Source organism: Muntiacus reevesi, chromosome 6 (genome assembly GCF_963930625.1).
Source record: "Muntiacus reevesi chromosome 6, mMunRee1.1, whole genome shotgun sequence".
NCBI classification, from domain to species: Eukaryota; Metazoa; Chordata; class Mammalia; order Artiodactyla; family Cervidae; genus Muntiacus; species Muntiacus reevesi.
In genome coordinates, this window is record NC_089254.1 from 69536430 (window position 1) to 69563870 (window position 27441).

The following is a 27441-nucleotide window of genomic DNA, read 5'->3' on the forward strand; positions in this document are numbered from 1 at the left end:
CAAAAAAGTGAAAAGAGAAAGAAAACTATTCCTGTCATGAAGTCAAATGCATAAAAACTAACATCTAAATATACTTTCAAAGTTCATTTTCCCCAAGATGTATATTACTTTTAAATATTACATCTCTTGCCCCATCTCTTCATTTGTGCAGAATAAGGCAAAGGACTTTGTCTGTATCTGAAGGATTATTCCTGATTTGCCTTATACCAACCATCTGATTTTAAAAAAAGTAATTCTCTCTCTCCCTGCCAGAGTAATCTTTTCTTAATTAAAAATGACATTTAGAAAAAGGAAACAATATATTTGTTCACCTACATGAGCCAGGAGTGATATGGCTTAACAGTTGTGTTGCATTTATAAATATATCTTTTGGCAACTGAGAAAATCACTTTTCTTATGCTCACTTAGAAAATGATAAGAGCCCTTCACAATATAATCTCCAAGGAAATAATCATTTTGAGGACCTAGATAGACAAGCCTCTGCCTTTCTACTCTAAATCTTTCTGCCAAGATATCTGATAGATTCTGTCAACCTTGATAACTCTCTTAGGATGTAATTCCAAAGTTACTCTCAGCATTCTGTTAGCAAAAGCACAGATATCAGAGTCCTTTGATTTGTTTTTTGGAAATTCTCTTAATCCTTAGCTCTGCACTTGGAATGTTGCCTTGTGGGGCTCCACATTTGAAATGCAAGGGCGTATCTCCTCTAATCATTGCATTCACCACCATGGGCAGAGAAATAAACTTGGTTCTTAGTGGTTGGGCTTGATCCTCTCATTTTTCCATCTTTTTCTTTTGTTTTCTGACATGGAAACTCATTTAACTGAAAGAGAATATTTTCTACCTGAAAATTTCAATCCATCATATTCTTTCTTATTAGTGAATTGCAAATATAGCAGTTCACCAGTAAAAAATTATGTCAATTTCTTTGAGTCATTTATCTTGGGTAAGTAGAAGCTAAGGGAGCACCAAAACAAGCAACTGAAAACAAATAAAAGCAAAGTGAAAATCAGGCTAAATAAGTGGTGTCACACATCTAGAGTATAATTGTATAATCAAATGGTTTTTGTAAAAAAACTTCAATTTTGTATCAAAGCATAATTGATTAATGGTGTTGTAAGTTTCAGGTGCAGAGCAAAGTGATTCAGTTGTAAGTATACATGTATCTCTTCTTTTTCAAGTTATTTTTCCATCTAAGTTTTACAGAATTTTGAGAGAAATTCTGTGCTGTGCTGTAGGTCCTTATTGGTTATCTATTTTGAATGTGATAATGTGTGCATGCCAGTCCCAAACACCTAATCTATCCCTCTACTCCCATCTTTCTCCCTAGTAACTTCAGTCTCTAAGTCTGTGAGTCTCTTTCTGTTTTGTAAATAAGTTCATTTGCTTCATTTTTTTAGATTCTGCATATAAACAATATCATATGATATTTGTTTTTCTGTCTGACTTACTGACTCAGTATGTACATCTCCCAAGTCCATCTGTGTTGTTGCCAATGCAATATTTCATTCTTCTTTTGATGGCTGAGTAGTATTCCATTATGTATGTGTACTGTATCTTCTTTATCTAGGTATTTATTGGTGGACATTAAGGTTGCTTCCATGTCTTGGCTGTTGTAAGCAGCACTGCAATGAACATTCTGTGCACGTATCCTTTTGAACCATGTGTTTCTCTGGATATATGCCCAGAAGCGGGATTTATGGCTTCTGGCTTGGTAGCTCTATTTTTAGTATTTTAAGAAACCTCCATACTGTTGTCCATAGTGGCTGTACCAGTTTACATTCCCACCAACAGTGTAGAAGAGTTCCCTTTTCTCTACACCCTCTCTGGCATGTATTGCTTGTAGATTTTTTAAATCATGGCCATTCTAACTGATGTGAGGAGATACTCCTTGTAGTTTTGACTTGTGTTTCTCTAATAATTAATCATGTTGAGCATCTTTTCATGTCTTGGCCATCTGTATGCCTTCTTTGGAGAAATGTTCCTTTAGGTCTTCTGTCCATTTTTTGATTGGGTTGGTTGTTTGTTTTGATAATTGAGCCACTTGAACTGTTTGTAAATTTTTGAGACTAATCTCTTGTTGATTCCATCTTTTACAGATATTTTCTTCCTCTTTGTGAGTTGTCTTTCTGTTTGGTGTGGTTTCCTTTGCTGTGCATAAGTTTTTGAACTTAATTAGGTTCCATTTGTTTATCTGTGTCTTTATTTCTATTAGTCTTTCATTTTGGCACAAATAAGTTGAGTCAAGATATTTGGAAGATTTTGATATGCTGTTAAATCATAGGAAGGTGTAACAAATGCCATTTAGTATAATGTCTTTTTGTGTCTTTGGTTTTGTCTACAGTAGAAAAGGTTTGGAGAAGTAAATGAGCATGCATCCATTCTAAATGAATGAATCCCTGTGGAAACTAGGGAGGCTGAAAAATTCAGCTTCCTCTTCCCAAATTCTTTCCTCACTTTCATATTTTATTGCCAGAAAGATTCTATTAACTAACTCTTTTTCTCCTCAAAAACATATACCCATATTTAAGAAGACTGTCCCTAAAAGACAAAAATTAATGGCATAGTCTTGCAGTTCAAAAGAAACTTGACAATTAACCAAATCCCCATTTTAGAAATATGAAAGCTAGAGACAAGACACTAGAGATAGGTAGTCATGCAAATCAATCTGGAAGTAAAGCTAGATATTAACTAATTTCCCTGTCTCATACCTCAAAAGAAGAGTCTTACATCATTTATTGCATTTTCTTTATATGAATGACTTTTTAAAACTGTATGTCCAATTTAGCTAAGATACATGCTTGCTAAACACAGAATTTAAAAAAAACATAAATAGAACCAAGTTTTTAAGAATAACATAAATTAAAATTTGCATAAAACTTTAAAATATTCTTTTAAATATCTCTTAAAATATTCTTTTAAATTTTACTATGCATTTCACAAAAGTAAGTTTTAACTATTTCCATATACATTTGTATCAATGTTTTAGTTTTCAATATTTATTATGAATTTACAAAATGTTCAAGTCATTGATTGCAATATATAATTCAATATTGATTAGCCATGGTGTTCAGCAACCACTGTCAAGTAGTCATAAGGTACACAAAATTATCTTTTATGACATAAAATTGTCACCTAAATGTTGTTAATGCCTCATAAACACTGATGGAATGCAAAGAATAGCTCACCAAATTATTGAATTTGCTTTCAACTAAATGCTGAATAACTTGTCAGTTGTTATGTTGATGCCTACAGAGTATGAATTAACTGTCTTATCAACTGAATTACTTGTTATCACTTCAGGAATATTTTAATCTCTTTCTAATGAAATATATATTAAAAAATTTGAATGATATTCAATTGTATTCTCATTTTACACTCAAGCATTCTCTACTCCTTCATAAGGTAAAGGTAAAATATACCACCAGGCCAAACACATGAAAAAGAGAAAAATCCTTGCCTGAGGATATTACATGGGGGGGGGGCAGAATGAAAAACAATGTAAAGCAATTTTATTCCAATAAAAAAATTAATAGATATATACTGAAAAGTAATTATTGATGCTGTTCTGTTTGGGATAGTATCTTCCCAGATCTTTTCTCAACAGTGCAAGAATAAAGAATTCCTATCAAGAGTACAGGAAATAAATTAGAAAAACTAATCATTAACTTTTTCATGTACATATTTAAGTGTGCAGTTTAATGAGTTATGCCATATGTTACACAAAGTCACAACTATAATCAAGATGGTTTCACATGTCACCACCAAACATTTCCTAGTACCCCTTTATGCTTCCTTCCTTCTACCCCTCCCTTTTGTCCCCCAGTTGAGAATACCACTGAAAAGTAACCAAATGCCTATTAAAAAGGGGATGAATAACTGTGACAAATCCATATCATAGAATGCCGTCCTACAATTAAAATGATCAAGTAATATACACAACATGAATTAATGTCAAAACACTATGCTGAGTGAAAAGTCAGACAAAAAAAGAGTACATTTTTATAAAATCTTACAAAATACAAGCCCATTGGATTATATATTCTGTAGACAAAAAATAAAACATTAATATTTAATTAGTTTTTGATAAAGTGTGTATGTTATTTAATTAAGAATTCAGTTTCATATACTTCAGTTTCTATGACCCAAACAAAACAGTACAAAACAAAAAGTCCTCAGTGCCTGACTGTAGCAAGTTTAAGAATTCCTTTAATACTAATACAGGTTTCCACAAAAGTGTGACAGGAAGAGAATAAAAAGCAGATGTAAAATATGTAAAAAGTTGTCACAAAACCAACTCTCCATTTGTTGATGGCTTGTTTTTGCAAATTTGTCTTTTTACTAAACAGCATATCTATATGATACTTCTTCCATGTTTTCCTTTTATTCCCTTGCATTGGCTGTATGACTATAAATGTTTTTATATATGTTATGTTTTCATATGTTATTTTCATCTTGTAACTTCTGCATTAATATAAAAAGGGGAGAAATATTTTTGAAATTTTACTTATGAGAAAATGGGAATCTTAGCTATTAATTTATTAATAATATCACTTGATTATGCACTGGAACCCATATGAAGTTCATAAGAACCACTTAGGGTCATGATTTTTCCCCTTATTATAATAGGCGGTTTACACATAGGTTGGTGAAGTTTAATTTAGTTAAATGGAGACACAAGAAAGTGGATATTTTTCTGCATTTTAAATTTTTAATATTGAGGAAACATGACTTCATTTTTACCTGAATAAATTATTCTTCAATTGATTAGCAAGTTGAATGTTTAGATGTTATTAAACATCTTTTAAAGTAATGACTTTTTATGGGTTTATTTTGACATACAGATATGGACATTAAAGATTGATGAATGGAACATCGACCTTAGGCCATCCAATTTTTCATGAAAATGTTAAATGGAAAAACAAAAGAAGGACTGGCAAACATCAGCAAATAATTTTTGCTGTTCAGTCGCTCAGTCGTGTCTGACTTTGCAACCCCATGGACTGCAGTGTGCCAAACCTCCCTGTCCTTCACTGTCTCCAGGAGTTTGCTCAAACTCATATCTGTTAAGTCAATGATGTCATCCAACCATCTCATCCTCTGTCATCCTCTTCTCTTCCTGCCTTCAATCTTTCCCAGAATCAGGTCTTCTCCAATGAGTCAACTCTTTGTATCAGGTGGCCAAATTACTGGAGCTTCAGCTTTAGCCTCAGTCCTTCCAATGATTATTCAGGGTTCATTTCCTTTAGGATTGACTAGTTTGATCCTGCTTGTTTAAGGGACTCTCAAGAGTATTCTCCAGCACCACAGTTCAAAAGCATCAATTCTTTGGCACTCTGCCTTCTTTCTTTATGGTCCAACTCGCACATCCATTCATAACTACTGGGAAAAACAAAGCAAAACAAAACATAGCTTTGACTATATGGGCTTTTGTCAGCAAAGTGATATTTCTGCTTATGAATATGCTTTCTAAGTTTGTCATAGTTTTTCCTCAAGGAGCAAGTGTCTTTAAATTTTTTAACTGCAGTCACTGTCCACAGTGATTTTGGAGGCCAAGAAAATAAAGTCTGTCACTGTTTCCATTTGTTCCCCATGTATTTGCCATGAAGTGATGTGACTGGATGTCATGATTTTAGTTTTTGAATGTTGAGCTTTAAGCCAGCTCTTTTACTCTACTCTTTAACTTTCATCAGGTGGCTCTTCAGATCCTCTTCACTTTCTGCCCTTAGGATGGTGTCATCTCCATATGTGAGGTTATTGATATTTCTCCTGGCAATCTTGATTCCAGCTTGTAATTCAACCAGTCTGGGATTTCACATAATGTACTCTGTATATAAGTTAAATAAGCATAGTGACAATATACAGCCTTGACATACTCCTTTCCCAATTTTGAACCAGTCCATTGTCCAGTTGCAACGTTGCTTCTTGACCTCTATACAGGTTTCTCAGGAAGCAGATAAGGTGGTCTGGTATTCCCATCACTTTAAGAATTTTCCACAGCTTGTTGTGATCCATACAATCAAAGGGTTTAGTGTAGTCAATGAAGCAGATATCTTTTGAAATCCCCTTGCTTTTTCTATGATCCAACAGATGTCGGCCATTTGATCTCTGGTTCCTCTACCTTTTCTAAATCCAGCCTGTACATCTGGAAGTTCTCGGTTCACATACTGTTGAAGCCTTAACTTAAAGGATTTGATAATTACTTTGCTAACATGTGGAATCAGTGCAATTGTGTGGTAATTTGAACATTCTTTGGCATTGCCTTCTTTTGCAAATAGAATGAAAACTGACCTTTTCCAGCCCTGTGGCCACTGCTGAGTTTTCCAAATTTGTTGGCATATTGAGTGCAGCACTTTCACAGCATCATTTTCAAGGATCTGAAAAGCTCAGCTGGAATTCCATCACCTCCACTAGCTTTTATCATAGTAATGCTTACTAAGGCTCTCTTGACTTCATATTCCAGGATGTCTGGCTCTAGGTGAGTGACCATTCATCTTGGTTATCCAGGTCATTAAAAACTTTTTTGTACAGTTCTTCTGTGTACTATTGTCACTCTTCTTAATCTCGTCTGCTTCTGTTAAGTCCTTACGATTTCTGTCCTTATAATTAAACCTTTATAAACTCATGTTTGATTATGATACTATCTTGATAAACTTATGAGTTGATTTAAGGCACATAAGTTAAATGGGAAATCTTTTTGGAAATACTACCACACAAATACATATACACACACAAGTCATTTTTAAAGTTTTTACTTGCTAAACAGACAGAATAATTAGTGTGGGTCTAGACAGGCTTTTTAGTTAAAGTCCATAAAATTTTATCTTTGTCATTTTGTTATTGATAATAAAATGCTTAATGTTTAAATCACCTTCTAAATTTGTGGTCACCCTGGGTAAGTGTTTATTTATGTACAATAATAGTAGTATTTGTAAGAATACATGTTTTTCTTCTTTTAATGAAAACATTATAGAATCAATTAGATCATAAGGCTGTTAGTGAAAAACACTAAGTTGGTACATGTTTTATACTAAATAAAAAGTTAACCTTGAGGCCCTGAAATTATTTGTCATGTCACATCAGGAATATGGTCACATAAATGCAATGAAATTAATACATATCCTTGTAGAATGAGTATATGTTATTTATTGCTATTATCTGAGGTACATTTCTGTATGTTATAAACAGATAAACTTTCAAATCATGATTTTTATATAGGGTAGTAAAAATGTAACAGAAAATATCCAAAACTTTTAAAAAGTCAAAAGCAAAATCCTTAGAACATTTATCTGTCTGTACTTCTGCCAAAAGCAGAAATCCAAAAGATACACAGTAGCTAAAGGACAGGTCAGGAAGCCAGCTCAGTTCACCATCTATAATAGAAAGCAGAGCCTGTTTATAGAAAGAAAAAAGTGTATGTTTAATGCAAGGAACACTATTTCTAACAAGTAACTTACCCAGTATATGGCACCGTGGGGAGTTTAAAAATAAAAGAGTCAGCAATAAAGGGCATTTGTGTCCTCATAGGAACATGATTAAGTGTCTGGCTGAGGTTTCTGCTTGTTTTTGCACTGAATTTCCCCACCTTTAGTTTGCAACATAAAGACAGATCTCATGGGAAGAAAAATTTGTCATCCACATAGTACATCACTCAGGTGGGAAGATAACTTCATCTCTTCCCTGTGGGTGTGTGTGGGGGGGGATGCTTTTTATTGAACTTTGTGGGTCCATTCTTTATACATTGTTTAGGTGTTAGTTATGGGGAGCTAGGCTCCTCTTCCCCAACAGAGCCGGCATGTTTTAGTTCAGTCCTCATGGACCACCCTCCACCGAACTCCCATCAAATCTCCATTCCCAATCCAGACACTTCTTGTTCTCATGAGCCAGATGTCTGTCTTCAGCTGTCACTGTGTATTACATTCAAATCTAATGCCATGATTTTGTCTTTGCTGTTAAACTCTGTAAACCCAACATGGAACAAAACAAAATCAAGAAAGTATAAACAAATAGCAGTATACGGCCCATACTATGCAAAGTATTTCATTTGATTTGTTTTCACAATCATTGTCACAGTCCTATGAGTTAGTTACTGTTATCAAGTACTCCTGATTTAGGATAAAGACACAGATAAAGATGAAATTTCTGGGTGCCCCTCATGAAGAATAGACCTTTGATTTAAACTCAGTACATCTTATTCAGAACTATATTCCTAACCATGAGGACATATCACCTCATCTATTTTTAATGGACTTCCCTGGTGGTTCAGATGATAAAGAATCCACCTGTGAAGTGGGAGACCTGGGTTTAATCCCCGGGTTGGGAAGATTCCCTGGAGAAGGGAACAGCTACCCACTCAAGTATTCTGGCCTGGAGAATTCCATGGACAGAGGAACATGATTCTTACTAATTAATTTCAAAACTTAGAACTTCCTAGACACCCTTCCTCCTGGCATATTTTCATTTTGGCCACTGCTTCAGCATTTAACACTATAGCATTTTGTTTTTGTTTTTAATGTATAGCTACAGATGATTAGGTATGTAGGTAGGTTGGTAGGTAGGTCAATAGACAGATAGATAATGTGATTGCTGAGTGATTCCTAGAAGGGTATTGAATGTAAAAGTATTAGTGACTCCATTGTGTCTGACTCTGCCACCTCATGGACTGTAGCCTGCCAGGCTCTTCTGTACATGGAATTTTCCAGGCAAGAATACTGGAGTCGGTTGCCATTCCCTTCTCCAGGGCATCTTCCTGACTCAGGGATCAAACCTGAGTCTTTGAATTACAGACAAATTCTTCAATGTCTGCTCTACCAAGGATGGTATTAGGTGATTTTTATGTTTGAACTTATTTAATCATTATACTCATCATGTGAAGGTGACATTATTATCCTTGCTCTACAGAGTTTCCTTGATAGCTCAGTTGGTAAAGAATCCAACTTCAATGCAGGACCTCAGTTTGATTCCTGGAATTGGAAGATCTGCTGGAGAAGGGATTGGCTATCCACTCCAGTATTCTTGGGTTTCTCTTGTGGCTCAGCTGGTAACGAATCAGCCTGCAATAGAGGAGACCTGGGTTTGATTCCTGTTTCGGGAACATTCCCTGGAAAGGATAAAGGCTACCCACTCCAGTATTCTTGCTTGGAGAATTCCATGGACTAGTCTGCCAGGTCACAAAGAGTCAGAGACAACTGAATGACTTTCACTTTCACTTTTTCACTGTTGAATACCATGGAGTTTGCAAGCAGTTGAGCAAGGATTCAGAGTCTTACCCTGATCCTGTTCCTCCCTAGATGGACATCCAAATGCCAGTTTATGGTATCTGGGTACACCATAGACCAAGAGGACTGCTCCTTGGTGAGTGTTTGCTGCTACTCCTATGGAGTGCCCTAAGGGTATTTAGAAACTTAAGGGCATTGTCATTTCTTATCAGTGAAATTTGTATTTTTTAATACCATAACGACTTTTTTCCTACTAAAAAGTTTATATCCATCCCTGCCATCCTCCAGATAGCACAAAACAGAGATTTGCTGAGGAATGGCCACTAGTGAGAACACAGACTCCAGCCCAGAGTTGTAATAGAATATTCAAACAGATAGCAGTCAGTCAAGATTTTCCAGGGCATAATGAGTGGGGGGGGGGGGGGGTGGTGGAATATATATATATATAGGAATCAATTTAAAAAATAACTTAATTATGCTTTAGTATTCAAAGTGACTTCAGACTTTGTGTAAACACTCTGAAACACAAGCAGAAAGTCCAAGAGAGATGTCCTGGGAAAATAATCACAAGGAGGACACTGAGGAACAATATGGGCAGAATCATAATTCCTGTGTTAACTATTGCTCAGAAATGACACCAGCTGTAATGGAAGAGGAGTCAGAGAATAGGAATTCATCCTCTCTCTAAAGTGTGTATGACTTCCTGTTTATCAATACATAGAGTAAAATCTATATTACTCTTATTGCAAAATGTGAGTTTATTCATTCTCAGAAATATTTTATGTCATCTTCTTAAACTCCAGAATTAGATCATCAACTGCCATTTATTTTTTGTATGTAAGAGTCAAATACAAGACAACTAATTTAGTCTTTTTGTAAAATTCTCTTAATAGGTTTATTCTGCTTTGATATGTAGGCACATTTTAAAGTAACAGGCTATTTCCCTTCTTTGAAAATACACAGCACTTTAAATCCCCACCATGTGACTGCATATTCCTTTCTCTTGTCACTTGCAATTTGTGAATTAATTCTACCCCTTCGGGTGGTCTGAGAGCCTCTTGAAAATAAGAGTTATGTGTTATTGTTATCTTGCACAGTAGAATAACACAGCAAATAATCCAAACCTTTATAATATAACTAAATCCCCACCATACACTAAATTGCTTCAAGGGCAACACAGGAGTTAAAAAAAAAAAGATCATTTCAGGAATAAATTCTTTTTTCTTCTGCTTTTCCTTCCTTTTTATCTAAGATATCCCTCCAATATCAGAAAAGAAGGTAGCTTCCCCCTTTCTAAAACCAGTTTTAGTACTGACTCAGTTCAGTGTTCAAGCCACTGAAACTATCTATAACTAACAATCTATAGACTAGCAAAGCTCTTAATATTTTTTTAAACCTTAGGAAATAAAAGGAGGAAGAAGTCCTCTACAGAGAGTGATCCTGTCTCCTTCTGTAAGAGATGTTTTGAAACAAAATATTTTATTTCTGGCATTTCAGGAGTAAGAACATACTTTTTAAATAAGTTCTTAAATAGATTTTGATTGTGTTAAGAAGAGAAAGAGTATATATCAGTATCTAATATATCAACTTAAATACTAGATACTCATTTATATATGTCATTTCAGAGATGCAAAAGCTCATCCTTTAGATCAATCTCCTCTTCCAAGTAAGAAAATAGACTTTGTAGAATTTGTGGCTCTGCTGTTGTTCTCAGAAGTTGGAGTCGAGGACTTGAATTAGTCCAGATCTACTACTTATTAGTCCAGATCATTCTACATCAATCTGGGTAAAACCAAAGAAATTCTGGATTAAATATCTTTTAATTAGAAAAGAATTTCTGAAATCCCATGCATGCCTACAAGATGATTCTAACTTTCTTATTCCACTTCTTTTACAATGGACCCACAATTTCTGTTCTGTTTAGCTGACTTTCTTTTTAGTCTAACTCTACACAGTGCAAACATACACAATAGATTATGACACAGCTATATGGCTTATTGAATCGGTGCTAATGTTAACAATAAGTACAGATGCTCCAACTGCTCAAGCAGCTGTGAAAATCTGTTTCAACTCTTCACCAAAGTCTAGGTAGGCTGTACCATGGGTTCTGCTATTGTGACACATATTAACTTTTACTCCAGTTTTCAGCTCATCAGACTTTGACTTTAATTGACAATTGTTTTTGTTTTCAATAAAGCAAAAATGTATCTATAAAACTGGTATGCACATTTTCTTTTGAGGATTTGTGAAGTCAGTGACCCAAGTTTTACAAAGTTCTATGAGAATAGTAATTAATAGATAAAATATATGATAAATATTTCTTTCAAAATATATGAAAACAGAGCCAAGCTTTTGTACATTAGTTCATGATCTTGAAATGAATATAATGTAGTTTAGAGCGTTTATTTTAGTCCATGTGAATGACTTCCTCTCAAAGAAAACTAGCATTCTAATAGACTTTCCTCACTTTTGAGACATTCTTCCCAGCTTGAAGTTAATATTTCAAGATTTGAGACATAGAGCTTTTGTATAGCATACTTCTTTCACAATTGCTAGTTTTCTCTAAGTTCGAAAGTAAATTACCTATTAGAATTTCAATAGATAGAAACCTGCAGCAGGCAGTTTGAAACAATGAAGTGCCTTTGTGAGCACAATCACTTTTTAAACATATCTGGTTAGAGAACAAGTAAGCCAAATGTAGCTGACTTTTTATCAAACAAGATAGCAAACATTCAGAAAAACAGAGAGGAAGTCCTTGGAGTTTTGGCATTTATCTGGCTCATATGTCCTTTTTTAAAAGCAAAAAATTTGGCTTTATACCATTTTAGCCCATCATTTTAGGAGTTTCTAAGCCTATTTTAGTGAAAGAGGGTGGGAACAGGGCTTTTTAGAAATGTACAGATTGATTCCAGAACCACCTGAGAAGGTCTTAGAACAGGAATTTATTTGGCAATCATCTGGATCTTTTTGAAGGGAACATGTTTGCAGTTAATTCTCAAGCAAAAGTGAAACAATGTCTAGGTCAGCATCACTTAATGACCATATCTCCCCTAGGCAGCTGTTGCAGATGTTGAATTTTTAAAAAATGATTTGTAATTGAGCAGGTGTCACTAGCAACTTTCCAGAAAACTTAGTTACCTGACAGTTTCCATTGATTTCTCTTATATTAGAAAATGAAATGTCAGACACTATTAATTGCATTTTTACAATAAGTAGTTACAGCAGGAGTAATGGCTAAATGAAAGTATTTCCTGTCTAATGTACAAAAGTTTATTAATTTAAATGTATTCAATTTAGATGAATGCAATATGTCTATGTTCATTACAGTTATACAGATCTGTGGGCTGAATTGATGGGGTAGTAATTACTACATTTATAAATGGGACTCTATTGTCATGCTGGAGGAAGAAAGTACATTTTATTACCATATTCTACACATCTACATAATAGACACATTCCAAAATCTTTCTTTTGAATATAGAAATTTCACCCTTTGAATTTCCAGTGGATCTAATGATTGTAAATATGATCTGTCAGTAGTTCTGCTTTGCTCAAGGGTTGCTGAGGGTCACTCTCTCTCATGGAAAATAACAGAACAGAACTGGGGATTTCAAGATATCTCCATACAGAGGATCTTTCTTTGTCATCTGGTCCACCTGGAACCCAGTCATGTACATTACATAACAAGTATTATTTTTATATCATGCATTGTTCTTCCTGAATTCAGTGAAGATAGGACTATCAAAATGGGATTTCATTGTACACTTTTATTTTTTTAAGTAATAGACAATTTTTTATCATTTTATTTCTTTATTTTTGGCTTTTCTGGGTCTTCATTGCTGCACAGACTTTTCTCTAGTTGTGATGAGCAGGGGCTACTCTAGTAGCTGTGCATAGGCTTCTCATTGCAGTGGCTTCTCTTATTGAGTAGCATGGACTCTAGGGCATGCAGGTCAGGAGCAACAGTTAGAACTGGACATGGACCAACAGACTGGTTGCAAATAGGAAAAAGAGTACATCAAGGCTGTATATTGTCACCCTGCTTATTTAACTTATATGCAGAATACATCATGAGAAACACTGGGCTGGAAGAAGCACAAGCTGGAATCAAGATTGCCTGGAGAAATATCAAATAACCTCAGATATGCAGATGACACCACCCTTATGGCAGAAAGTGAAGAGAAACTAAAAAGCCTCTTGATGAAAGTGAAAGAGGAAAGTGAAAAAGTTGGCTTAAAGCTCAACATTCAGAAAACTAAGGTCATGGCATCTGGTCCCATCACTTCATGGTAAATAGATGGGGAGACAGTGGAAACAGTGTCAGACTTTATTTTGGGGGCTCCAAAACCACTGCAGATGGCAACCGCAGCCATGAAATTAAAAGAGACTTACTCCTTAGAAGGAAAGTTATGACCAACCTAGACAGCATATTAAAAAGCAGAGACATTACTTTGCCAACAAAGGTCTGTCTAGTCAAGGCTATGGTTTTTCCAGTGGTCATGTATGGATGTGAGAGTTGGACTGTGAAGAAAGCTGAGCACCGAAAAATTGATGCTTTTGAACTGCAGTGTTGGAGAAGACTCTTGAGAGTCTCTTGGACTGCAAGGAGATCCAACCAGTCCATCCTAAAGGAGATCAGCCTGGGTGTTCATTGGAAGGACTGATGCTGAAGCTGAAACTCCAGTACTTTGGCCACCTCATGTGAAGAGTTGACTCGTTGGAAAAGACCCTGAGGCTGGGAGGGATTGGGGGCAGGAGGAGAAGGAGACTACAGAGGATGAGATGGCTGGATGGCATCACCGACTCGATGGGCTTGAGTTTGAGTATACTCCAGAAGTTGGTGATGGACAGGGAAGCCTGGAGTGCTGCAATTCATGGGGTCGCAGAGTTGGACACGACTAAGCGACTGAACTGAACTGAACTGAGGGCATGCAGGCTTCAGTACTTGCAGCATGTGGGCTCAGTAGTTGGGGCTCCCAGGCCCTAGAGCCCTGGAATAGGCTGAAGAGCTGTGGCACACAGGCTTAGTTGTTCCGCAGCATATGGGATCTTGCCAGACCAGGGATCCCACCCGTGTCTCCTGGCAGATCCACTGGCAGGTGGATCCTTTACCATGAACCACCAAGGTTTTAGGCTCATAGAAATATAGATCAGAAAGTACAGAGAGTACTGATGTACTCTCTTCTAATTTTATACATAGTTTCCCTTATTATTAACATTTTACATTAGTGTGGTAGATGAATGTGTTACAGTTGATGAACTGATATTGACGTGTTATTATTAGCTAAAGTCTATAGGTCACATTACTGTTCACTCTTTAAAGCGTACAATTATATGGGTTTTGACATCACCAAACTTATTTCAGACTTTCTGGTTTTCTCCCTTTTGACACAATAAATAAATAGGCAAAAAGTCAGGAAGACATTAAATGTATTTATTCCTTTACTCACTACATATATTCATTCATGATATTCATTATGGATTTTGATAGGCATGAACTCCAGGCCAAGGACTGCTATTTAATAGATTCAACCTTGTTTCTGACCTTGGGCAAATTTACATGTATTTTCATGCACCCTCTTTTTCAACCCCACGTAAGAATATTGCGTTTTTACTGGTGACGGCTGGGATGTTCTCTGTGAGACTGGTAATCCTTGCCTCTTCATGGGCTCATACTACATGGTGTTCAGTTAAGTCTCAGTGGTTTACATGTGTTAACTATTTCACTGATTGCTAAAAATACTCTGAAAACCAGTTCATAACCCTTATCAACTTATGCAATGTAGTCTCTGTAAGCGATATGGAAATTATACCTGCCCCCTTTTTCCTTTATGGCAGACATTCACAGGTAATAAAGCAATAGCTACTCTTATGATTATTTTAGGGTGCAACTGGAACTGCATTATCTTATGTGTTTTTCTAATAAAAGAACTGTATATTAATTTATGCTGAGAAAGATGAAGTTGGTGGTATAGAATACTGATGGACAAAAAATGTGCTTTTCAAAAATAATCTCTGTTCAGATGCAGTCATTAGGAATCTTCTCCAAAATAGGCAGTTATATAAGCAAGTTTTAAATATTTAATTGTTGTTTCATGAACATAAAGGCAATCATCACTCTGGCATCTTGCCAGTGAATCAGGAATGTGTCATTCTTTCCAAATTAGAAATGATACTAAGATGTACCCAAAGCATGCTACCCAGTGACAAGTTCATGTATTTAATATGGTTGTCTTCTGAGCAGCTTGAATGAATCACTAATAAGAGGGGAAAGCTCTTTTATTTTTTAATCCAGGATATGGCTGATATTGTATTTACCTGGCCATTGATGGAAAGGTCTAAAGTTAGTTATGTCCAGTTCAAGTCTGGGAAACCAATACTTGATTCTTAACAAATTGTAAGGAGAGCTATTGATTATGGTAAAATGAGAAGAGCATTGGAAATCAGTAATCTACAGTTCTGATTGTGAATCTGTAGGCAGCTGTCGCCCTCTATTACTTTAGGATAATTCTTCAGTAGGCTCCTTAGGATCTATAGTTTTTAAAAGGATTGTTCCAAAAGTTCCTTATGTTTAGAATCATACTCATTTATTTATTCTGCCATAGTTTCAGCAGTTTAATTCCCTACAATATGATTTAACACTGCCAAGTAAGCCAAGCTATCTGTTACATAGTAGGAGAAGTTATACGTTTTATCATTAATTTAATTTATTCAACAAATACTGAGTTTTTGCTAAGTAACAGGCCACAAACTAGATACTATAGAATACAAGACCATTTTTTAATAAAATAAACCAGCCACATATTTAGGGAAATCAATATTAGTAATATTAATGCTAAGGGCATCCAATGCTCTTTTGCCTATTTGTGGAATTTCTAAACAATCCAAATATTAAAAACAAATTGTGAGATAAAAACATCCTGAAAATTCTATTCAAATAAACCAGATTTGAATTTACTATCAGGGATTGTGCTTTCATATGAGATGATGGGTTGAAGAGGATAAGGACTCCTATCATTTGTTCATATTTTGATGAGAAAATGAAAGTAACTTTGTAGACTCATAGGAGAATGGTATGATATTTTTTAAAAATTAATGTCACATGAATACAGTGATATACACAAAAGAAAGGCACATACATACACAAAATGTCCAAAATCATCAAGTACCCACTTTTAGCATACACTCTACTAAGTACTTCCATGAAATGGATCTCATTTTATACTCTCAACAATCCTGCAAGTTACTCATTATTCCCCTTAATTTCTAATACTGATAAAACTAAAAACTTAAGAATTTAAACTTTTAAGAAAGAGTCTGAGATCCAAGTTAGTCAGTCTTCAAAGATTATTTTTCCCTGTCACAAACGTAAAATAAATACATAAAACTGTCTAAAGTGAGTTTTTCATTACCCAAACTGTTACAGAGATACAGGAAAACAGTGGAGACCAAGAAAGGTTTTTGAATCAGCGTTAGTCACTTGATCAGAGGAGGAAGAAAATTCAGTCTTTGAAACAGGATTTTATTTGTGGCCAGTGTAACAGAACAAATTAGAGAATATTAAAATTCTTAAAGCAATCTCTTACACATAACAGTGAAAGGTCAAATGTGAAACTTTCATGGAAAGAATATGAATTCAATCCTCAAATCTCCAATACCATCAAGGAGGTACTAAGAACAGCAGTCGGTTCCTTCTTTTCCTTTTCAATAATCAGGGCACATATGCACATCCAGTAGAAACAGAACTACCACTTTGTATTTTCCTAGTTGCCTGTCTCTCAGCTTCAAGAACTTCATAGATTTTTAAAATTATAATCAGTCCTCTGACTCTCTCTGAGAACTAGGGGCTCTGTATCTTTCCAAATCTACTAAAACAAGTAGCAGAGGTACCTCAGAATTATGTAGCATCTGGGTAAAGGCTAAGTAATTAGGGCAGCCATGAGCCTGGTGATTAATAGCTCTGAAGTCAGATGAATCTGAGTCTGAATCCTGTCCCTGCTCACCAACATTGAGTGAATTTGTAGATGTGTTTTTGCCTTGCCTTCTTTATATGGGGTAAAAAGAGATGATTTTTATAAAGTTGCTGTGAAGACTAAAGGAGTCAACAAGTGTGAGGTGCTTGACAGTTTTCTGTTTATCAAAGAAAGAGCAGTGGGTTTTAGAGTGTAAGTGTCATTACAATAAGAATAATTTGGTAGAAATCATTCATATTTCTAACTAAGTGCTTTACGCTAGTCAGAACACCTGCCACCTTACAGGTGTACCTGTTATATGCATGAATATGAAATTCTTGGTGTGAAAAAGTGTATTTTCTCTCTTTGCACCCAAAATATGAGTCATGAAAAGTAATTAATTACTAAGAAATTCTTACTGAATTGTAACATAAATGCCTACTGGCAATGCCTAATGTTTTAAAATGAGTTTTTCACATAACTGTCATATTGAATTTATAATATTTTTTCAACATTTAATCAATCATTGAGAATGGTTAACAAGAAGTTTTCTTTTATTTAATAAATGTTATTTTTTATATTAAATAAGCTTCCAGTCTCCTCTTGTAGGCAGTCTTTGAGAAGGGAACTTTTTATAACTAGCAAATCAGTGATGGAACTTTGCATCAAATGTTATATATCTAATGTATTATTATGAATTTTATTCATTTTTTATTAAAAAAAATTTACTGATACTGAGAATAGGTGGGTATTTTTGCTCCTTTCATATTTAATTCATACCTATGAATATATTTAACAACTGTGTAATTATTTCAGGGAGTAAATCTCACCTTAATTTGCCTTCAAGCTTATTTGACCAGTAAAAATATCTTGTCATTCAACAAAGAAAGCAAGGAATGCCAAGAATTTACAGTATATCTCATGCTATGTGTGAAGAAGAGAGGTTAGAAAACTCTGACAGTTTCTTTCAATTATTCTTAACTAGTGTGAACTAGGTACATTCTATAACAAGTTATGATTATTACTGTACTGCAATTTACAGTGTTCATCTCTTCACATGTAATTCTTCCACTTTGCTGCTGTTTTTGTTTAGGTGTTAAGTTATGTCTGAATCTTTTGTGATCCTGTGAACTTTAGCCTGCCAGGCTTCTCTGTCCATGGGATTTCCCAGGCAAGAATACTGGGGTTGGTTGCCACTTCCTTCTCCAGGGGATCTTTCCAAACCAGGGATCGAATGAACATCTCCTGGATCCTCTACCACTGAGATACCAGTTGCAGTTCAGTCACTCAATCGTGTCCAACTCTTTGAGACCCCATGGTCTGTAGCACACCCAGCTTCCCTGTCCTTCACATCACCCGGAGTTTGCTCAAACTCATGTCCATTGAGTCGATGATGCCACTAGGGAAGCCTGTAATTCTCCCATGCTAGACTGTTCAAGTCTGAAGAAAGACTTATTAAGAAATGAACAGTTAAATTTCCCTAACAAGAAATTCTTGCCTGTACAAGTGCTTAATAATAGCGGGATGAAAGTATGGTTAGACGAATGGAAAAATGAGTGGATGACAGCATGATAGTCTACTTTCACACTTCAGAACTGGTCTACTTTATTCCAAGCAATGCCATGGATGACTAGGTTGTGGTTCTTTTACTGAAAGTCAGCTCTCATTCTAATCTCAGTTTCAAGTTTTGCCAAAAATCCTTAAGAACTCTTCTTTTTTCTTTTCTCTATTCCCTCTATGATCTGCTATGCCTACCCAACTCTTGGACTGTAGTTTCCTCTGCCTGAGACTCTCAGGTTTTTCCCATTTCTATTCACTAGTCTCTGCTGTTGGGCTTATGTGTTTACTTCTGGCTTTGAAGGACAAACTGTATTGTGAACCCTATATGGTTTGCTAATTTATCCACTTCTGTATCCTTCCTCTTTCAATCAGGGGGCTAGGATATGCCATGGGGAATATCAATAGTCCTTTAGAGGACAGAGAAATGGGTCTATCAGCACCATATCCTGATAAGAAAAACGAAGAAGGAGCAGGGTATGTAATTTAGTCAGATGGCTTTGTAAAATGTGAACATTTGTAGGGAATGATATAGACTAAAATATTGGTGTAACTCTCATAACTTTTTTCACTGAGAACCATGTAATATCATAATTAAAGGGTGTTTTAGAAATAAAAGTTGTTTAGATATAGATGCTGAGACTAACTGGAGAAGCTCTACTCTGGCCATGGAGCTATTGTCATAAAGTCCTCTGTATAATACATAATCTGGAATAGTATGAAAATACATTTTTAATGACAAATTCACCCTGAATTCTCAGTTGCCATCCCTACTCCAACTCCAGTTAATGAAGCTGAAGCATAGTTGCTCAATGTCCAAGCACATGGTCAATTTTCTGAGGCTGTGTCATTGTAAAGTAAGAACTATGGGCAAAGTCAAAGTAGACGCTCATTCCAATCCAACTGCTAAAATTATACTGAGAAAAACCATAATTTCTAGTGAGAAACACTGGTTGAAAAAGTGACGATTTCCCCTGATTCTGAGTCTACTACTCAATAGTAGCCTACTATTACTGCTCCCACAGTTATTAAGTAACTGTATAATCTCAATTCCTTCAGCAACTGGATTTTTGGTCTTGAAACTGGTGTCCACATTCTTGTTTCTGAATATATCCTATCAAGTAGCTTTGATATGCCCCATTAACCTAGATTGTAACCAGATTTCTACTTCAACTCTCTTAGCTAGGCACTCCAGATATTTAGTCTAATTTACTCTTTATTAATGTACGAATGTTCTTCCTGCTTCTTGCCATGTGTGTTAGACTCATATTGGGGCTTGAATCACTATGTTCCCATATCTAAATTAATTGCCTCATCACTTCATCCAACCCTGTGAGAATCTGCCCAGACTGCTTTCTCGTCTGGGCAATGATACCCCTATGATTTAGACTTATGGCCTGGTTTCTTTTCATAGAAGGTTAGTCATTTTGGAGAAACAAAGCTAAAATCCATTCTTTATTTTGTTCACCCATTCTTTATGCATATTTATTTGGCATCCTTTATGTGCCAGCCATTCTTTTATCTAGGCACTAGGATAATAGAGCAGAACTTGCAGGATGGTAAGAGGCATGAATATGTAAGCCATCATTACCCATTAATTTATGTCATGCATATTAAATAAGCACCTATTCTGAGCTAGATAATATGTTTGGTGCTGTTGACCTAAAAATGAATAAAATAATTCTTGCCTTCAAAAGGTTTATGGGAACCATAGACATGAAAACAATTTTTTAAATATCATATGGCGTGTCTGATGATAAAATTAAAGAGGGTAATATGGGAACATGGATTGCTATTAATGACACTGATGAGGTAAGAAGGAGCTTGTATGGTATATTAAGGGAATTGGCCTTGGAAGGACATGGCAAAGCACAGCTATTTGTTAACAAAAGAGCTAGACATTGGTTATTTGAATTCAAATCCCTTGCCAGTTATTAACTCAGTGATTGCAAGCGTGTGATCTCTCTGAATTCTGGTCAATGCATCTGTAGAATGTCCATTAACATAGAATTTATTATTTTTACACTGTTTTTATGAGGAACTACTGAGATAATTCACATATTTATCCTAATACCTGGCACAAAGTTTATGTTCAGTAAGCATTTGTCACTATTATTCTATAGGCAATGAGAGAAATCAAGAGGATTTTAAGTGGAGGAATTATGTGGCCAAAATTCTGTTTGAGATAGAGTATAGTTAAAATTGTAAACAGTTAACTAATGAGAACTTACTATATAGCTCAGGGAGATCTCTATTCAGTGCTCTCTGTTGACCTAAATAGGAAGGAAATCCAAAAAAGAGGGGATATATGTGTACATAAAGCTGATTCACTTTGCTGTACAATAGAAACTAACACAACATTTTAAAGCAATTATACCTCAATGAAAATTAATTAAAAATAATTTTGAAAATTGTAACACACTCATTAGCAATGCCTAGCAGGAGCTAATGTTTGTAGAGGAAGCTTAGGCCGAAGTTAGAGATTTTGGATAAATAAGGCTCTAACTATGGTGTGAAAGGGACCACCCTGGGAGAGTGTGTGAAGTGGATAAATCAGTTGGCTGAAGATGGAATTGTGTGGAATACAAAAATATAAGGGGTAATATCAAAGAAAGAAATGTCTGTGAAAAAAACAAAGTAGGAATGATCGTAGATGTGTTTGGTAATAAGCAACATAAGGGAGGCTTTCTCCTCCTTGAAATGCCATGGAAAAGGATGCTGAGAGGGCCTAAGAACTGGGTGTTGAGAAAAGGCTCACCAGTTATCAAGGTGGGAAAGGCATAATGTAAAGAGAGAATAGTTAAGTCCCAACACTTAAGATCTCACGTAGGCCAAAGTACATGAAGCAATAGGTGAATACAGAAGGATGCGATCAATGCCCAATAAAATATTATAGTAGAGAGGTCTTACAGTTTGGGGATGGGTCACTGGCTACGTAGAGGACTTGGTGGTGATATTATAGTTAGGTGGGTCAGCAGTATCACACCTGGAAACAGGTGGCAAGAAGACAAACAGTAATGACCATACTGAAGCTGATGGTTCAGCTCCTTTAGGATAAGTCATTATATGTTCACTGATAATTTAGGATTAGGCCAGGCTGAAAGTTGCTTCCATTGTGCCATAGGTTTCTTAAATGTAATGAGGCTAACCATTTCCTTTCAATCACAGTAAAATTAAATTACCAAATTGATTAATATGAGATCTGGTTATGCTATTAGAGAAAAATATAACCAACATTTTTGCATTTTTTTTTCAAAGGATTTTCCAGAAAAGGAGAAGTCCACAGCAAAGGCCCTGGAAGATGTAAAGGCGAACTTTTACTGTGAGTTATGTGACAAGCAGTACCACAAACACCAGGAGTTTGACAATCATATTAATTCTTATGACCATGCTCATAAGCAGGTAAGTTGAAGTGGGAAATAACCTTCATATTCCTGGATTTCTACTTTCAGAATACAACATATGCAACTGGCCTTATTTATCCTCATCTAAGTTGCTGAGATGTTATACCAGTTTTTTCCCTTGACAGTTGTGTTTTTTGTTTAAATATTAAGGGAAATACTTTTTCCCAGAAAGAATATAGGATCCAAGAGTAGATTGACATTTATTTTAGGATTATATACGTGAGGAAACCAGGACTCAGTAAAAATAGGGCCAGATTCAAAACCACCTAGCTACTTAGTTGCAGATCTAGAATACTGGATGAGTATTAGGACAAGATGTAGCGTAGAATTTTTTTTGAGTTCCAAGGTATAGGGAATACTAAGTTTTGGGGGAAATTTTTTTCAATAAAATGTTATATTTTTGCAAGAATATCCTCTTAGGAAAATCAAAGTGATTACTTAATAAATGAACAATTGCAGAAAAGCTAACAAAGACAATCTCAGACAAAGGCAAAGTGGAGGGGTAATGGAAGATAAAAATATATAAATAAAATCAGTGTTGATATTCTACACATAATGCTAAGATTCTCTTTTTCCATTTATCTGTGAAAGAGCGGGTTATTGTTCTCATCTGTTAAATTTTATCATTGCTGCATGATGTATGAGGATATTAGCACTTTAGGAATTATAGGTGTCAGATACCACTAAGAAAGAAATTTCATATGGCCATAGGATTATTACTAACAGCTGAGAAGTTGCACAATCCTAATATCATGAAATATATGGATAAACCTTGTATAATCTAGACCTACAATATTTATTCAGAGTGAAAAGCAATAAATATTTTGAATAATATCACTAATATATATTGAGTACATATAAAATATATGGCTTTGACAGTTTCTATTAATATCTTTAAAGCTAGAGCATGAATATGTAATTGACTAGATGTTTCTGACAAGAATAAGAACAACGAGAATCATTGTTCAGGATTGAGATTTCCAAATCTTATTGTGCGTAATCATCACTTTGGAGCCTGTTAATAATGCATATTTCTAGATTCTCCTTTAGCTATTCTAACTCGGTAGTTCCAAGATCGGGCTCAGGAACTTGCATTTTAAAAGGATACAAAATAGAATTTTTCAAATGTATATATAGAAATGAAGCATGTGACTACCATCCAACTCCAACAATGATCTGTCTTGTTTCATTCATAGTATCACAGTTTACTCCCCACACCTGCCACCACCTTGGATTATTTTGAAGCAAACTCTAGATATTGTATCATTTCATGTGAAAATATTTCAAGATGTTTAATGAGACTTAAACAACATAGCCATCATCATACCTAAAAATTAACAGTGTCTTGGTATAGGTCATTTGTCTCATAAATGATTTGTAAATTTGGGTTTGTTGAAATCTAAATGTATCACAATTTTAGCTGATACATCTTAAACTTTCTTTTAATATTTATTTAAATTATGGGCTTTCCTCTCCCCCTTTAAATTGTGCTCTTTGCAATCTGTTTGTTGAAAAATTGGATTGTTTCACACATTTGAGATTTTGCTGAATACAACTCAGTGTTATCTTTTCACATTTTTTCTGTCTTCTATATTTCCTTTAAACTGATTGCTACAGATAAAATCTGGTCAAATGCTGGTTCCTTGGCAAAAACATATTAGAGAGTGTGTTTTATCTTTCCATAAAGAAGTATATGTGATCAAGTTTTCTTTCTTTTTATGACTTGCAGTTTGATCAGTGGGTTTCAGTATGATTGCCTTTATCGTTAATTACCCCACCTACATTTTTCCACTAATGCTTCTTGTATCCATGGGTGATCATTTGCTTAAATCTATTACTTCATTTGGAGCTGTAAAATGATTATATTATATTTGTGTCTTTTATTAGATAAAATATGTCTAAAAAGACAAATTTCCCAAAAGCATCACCCGAAGTGAATTTTATGTAGGAGTGCTTCAGCCTGCATATTAAAAAAAAATTTATTCTGGAGATTTGGAGAAATGTGACCATGGAAGGTCTCATGGGACAATGATATCAGATCTGTGTTTTAGATGTACACAAGTAAATATAAAAAAAAGAGATTCAAGATGGGATAGCAATCTTGAGAGTGGAAACACAAGCAGCTAAGGTGAGGAAATGGAGGAGTACAAGGCCTCTTATGTAGAAAGTATTGGACTACAGGAGGGTGAATTCTCCACACTTGATCTGCCTTCTACAGCCTGCCTTTCACTCTGGAAAGTGAAAAGAAAAGTGAAAACATTCTGCCTCATCAGTTCCCTTTTTTATCATTTTCCTTAATTTTATTTCTATTGTCTTTCTGACATTTTGATAAAACAACATTTCCTCAATTCTTATATTCCATCTATTTCCCCATTTCTGCTTTTTTTAGGCTTCCTAGGCATGCTCCTTTGTTCAAACAGTGATTGAGTTTCCATTATTTGCTTTTTTGCTGGTTATAGAAAGTGGAAAATTTTGATCCCTAATTTCAGGAGGCCTATTATGTTGCCTGGAAAATTCCATGAACAGAGTAGTTTAGTGGGCTACAGTCCATGTGGTTGCAAAGATTCAATATTAGAGAAATTATTATCTAGGATACTAAGACAATATATAAAAATTATTTAAGAATGAAGAGTTGACAAATGAAATAGAAATCCTAAAAATGTTTTAGAAGTTAGCCATGTTAACCAACTAAGAATGGAAAGTTACCTTTATGGTAGAAAGGCATGGGTGCAATTATAAAGCATGACCCACACATAAAGAAGCTGCAAAAGTATACATTGTGATCACTAAAGTCATCATCAGTGTCTTGGGGACTTTAAAAATTTTTGAAGCTCTCCTTCATTCCTCACATTCTTCTCTTGCAATAGACCTCATTCTCCATCTTCCCTTTTCATTCTCTTTTCACCATTTATGTTAATCTCACTCCTGACTCTTTGCTAGCGCCTTCTAACTGGACTCCGTGCTTCTAGTATTTTCCATGTTCCGCACTGACCTATCCATTTACAGCCAGATTGATCTTTCCAAACTCTCACATTTATTCAATCACTCCCATTGGAAATCTTCAATGACTGCTGGCTGACATTTTGTAAAAGTCTGAATTACTTAGTCTGTCATTCAAAATACCCACAGTTTGGCTCTAGCATCTATTTCCAGATTTATCTCCTCCAAACCCAGAATTTTCCTAATTTCTTAAAAGATTCATTATGCTTTTCCACCTGCTCATATTGGCTCATAAACTTCCCTCTGTCTGGGATCCCCTCCTGTCTTATGGCTGTATTTCAACATATGCTTCAGTGGATTTAATACACAGATTGATAACTTACATCTTGATATGAAAAAAAAGCTGAGAACTCATGGTAAGCTGACTTAACAGCATTTTCTAAATTCCTTTTGATCAAAGGATAATTAATATTGTTAGGAATTTTGTACTTGCTGCCCACTTTGGGTAACACTGAAATAATTAAATTTACCATAGACTTTTTAAGACTACTTTCTTAGATCAATATTGAAATACTTCCATCTAAAGATTTATTTTGGCCCAAAATATTCTGAAAATTACCTGAACTCTAAATGAAGCAGAGTTTACAATTTGCCTTTTAAATGAAACAATTTTAGATACAGAAAATAAGAAGTATGCACTAAAGTAAAATATGTGAAAACCTTTTCTTTTTTTCAAATTCCAAAGCTAAATACATCTATTTGGTTCTTGCTTCAGTTAGCGCCCTTCTTGATTGTGAGGCTGATTATAATAACAGTAGTAGGGCTTTGGATGAGAGTGTTTTCTAGCCTAACTAACAGGAACAGTTGCCTTAATTTTATTTTCCATGGGGATTCAGAGTACATATCTGGCCTCTTCTGCTGACAGGGTAACCCGCTCTACTTTCCTTCTCTCATTTATAATTACTCAAGATCCTGCAGTTTAATAAGTGATTTCTAAACCATTTATGTCACCTGGTATCTAAATAGCAGTCCTATGTGTTTAATTCATTTTATTGCAAACATCATATTATTCACAGATTTATTGTAATTATAGAGAAGTAAGTTAACACATATGATTATACAGTGGAAGTGACAAATAGCTTTAAAGGACTAGATCTGATAGACAGAGTGGCTGAGAGGTTCAGGACATTGTTCAGGAGACAGGGATCAAGACCATCCCCAGGAAAAAGAAATGCAAAAAAGCAAAATGACTGCCTGCGGAGGCCTTACAAATAGCTGTGAAAAGAAGAGAAGCAAAGGAAAAAAGGACAGATATACCCATTTGAATGCAGAGTTCCAAAGAATAGCAAGGAGAGATAAGAAAGCCTTTCTCAGCAATCAATGCAAAGAGATAGAGGAAAACAACGGAAGACTAAAGATCTCTTCAAGAAAATTAGAGATACCAAGGGAACATTTCATGCAAAGATGGGCTCAATAAAGGACAGAAATGGTGTGGACCTGACAGAAGCAGAAGATATTAAGAAGAGTTGGCAAGAATACACAGAAGAACTGTACAAAAAAGATCTTCACACCCTGGTTACTCACGATGGTGTGATCACTCATGTAGAGCCAGGCATCCTGGAATGTGACATCAAGTGGGCCTTAGGAAGCATCACTACAAACAAAGCGAGTGGAGGTGATGGAATCCCAGCTGAGCTATTTCAAATCCTAAAAGATGATGCTGTGAAAGTGCTGCACTCAATATGCCAGCAAGTTTGGAAAACTCAGCAGTGTCCACAAGACTGGTAAAGGTCAATTTTCATTCCAGTCCCAAAGAAAGGAAATGCCAAAGAATGTTTAAACTACCACACAATTGCACTTATCTCACACGCTAGTAAAGTAATCCTCAAAATGCTCCAAGCCAGACTTCAGCAATACATGAAACGTGCAATTCCAGATGTTCAAGCTTGTTTTAGAAAAGGCAGAGGAACCAGAGATCAAATTGCCAACATCCTCTGGATCATCGAAAAAGCAAGAGAGTTCCAGAAAAACATCTGTTTCTGCTTTATTGACTATGCCAAAGCCTTTGAATGTGTGGATCTCAATAAATTGTGGAAAATTCTGAAAGAGATGGGAATAACAGACCACCTGACCTGCCTTTTGAGAAACCTGTATACAGCTCAGGAAGCAACATATAGAACTGGACATGGAACAACAAACTGGTTCCAAATAGGAAAAGGAGTACATCAAGGCTGTATATTGTCACCCTGCTTATTTAACTTATATGCCGAGTACATCATGAGAAACACTGGGCTGGAAGAAACACAAGCTGGAATCAAGATTGCCTGGAGAAATATCAATAACCTCAGATATGCAGATGACACCACCATT

At 35.4% G+C, this 27441-nt stretch overlaps 1 protein-coding gene across 1 annotated transcript in view; it reads left to right on the top strand.

The window, feature by feature from the left end:
- ZNF804B (zinc finger protein 804B) overlaps window positions 1-27441 on the top strand; it is a 524794-nt gene that overhangs the window by 407788 nt on the left and 89565 nt on the right. The window contains exon 2 of the mRNA XM_065938996.1: window positions 21986-22129. Coding sequence (XP_065795068.1) covers window positions 21986-22129 — 144 coding nt within the window. The remainder of the gene's footprint in view (window positions 1-21985; window positions 22130-27441) is intronic.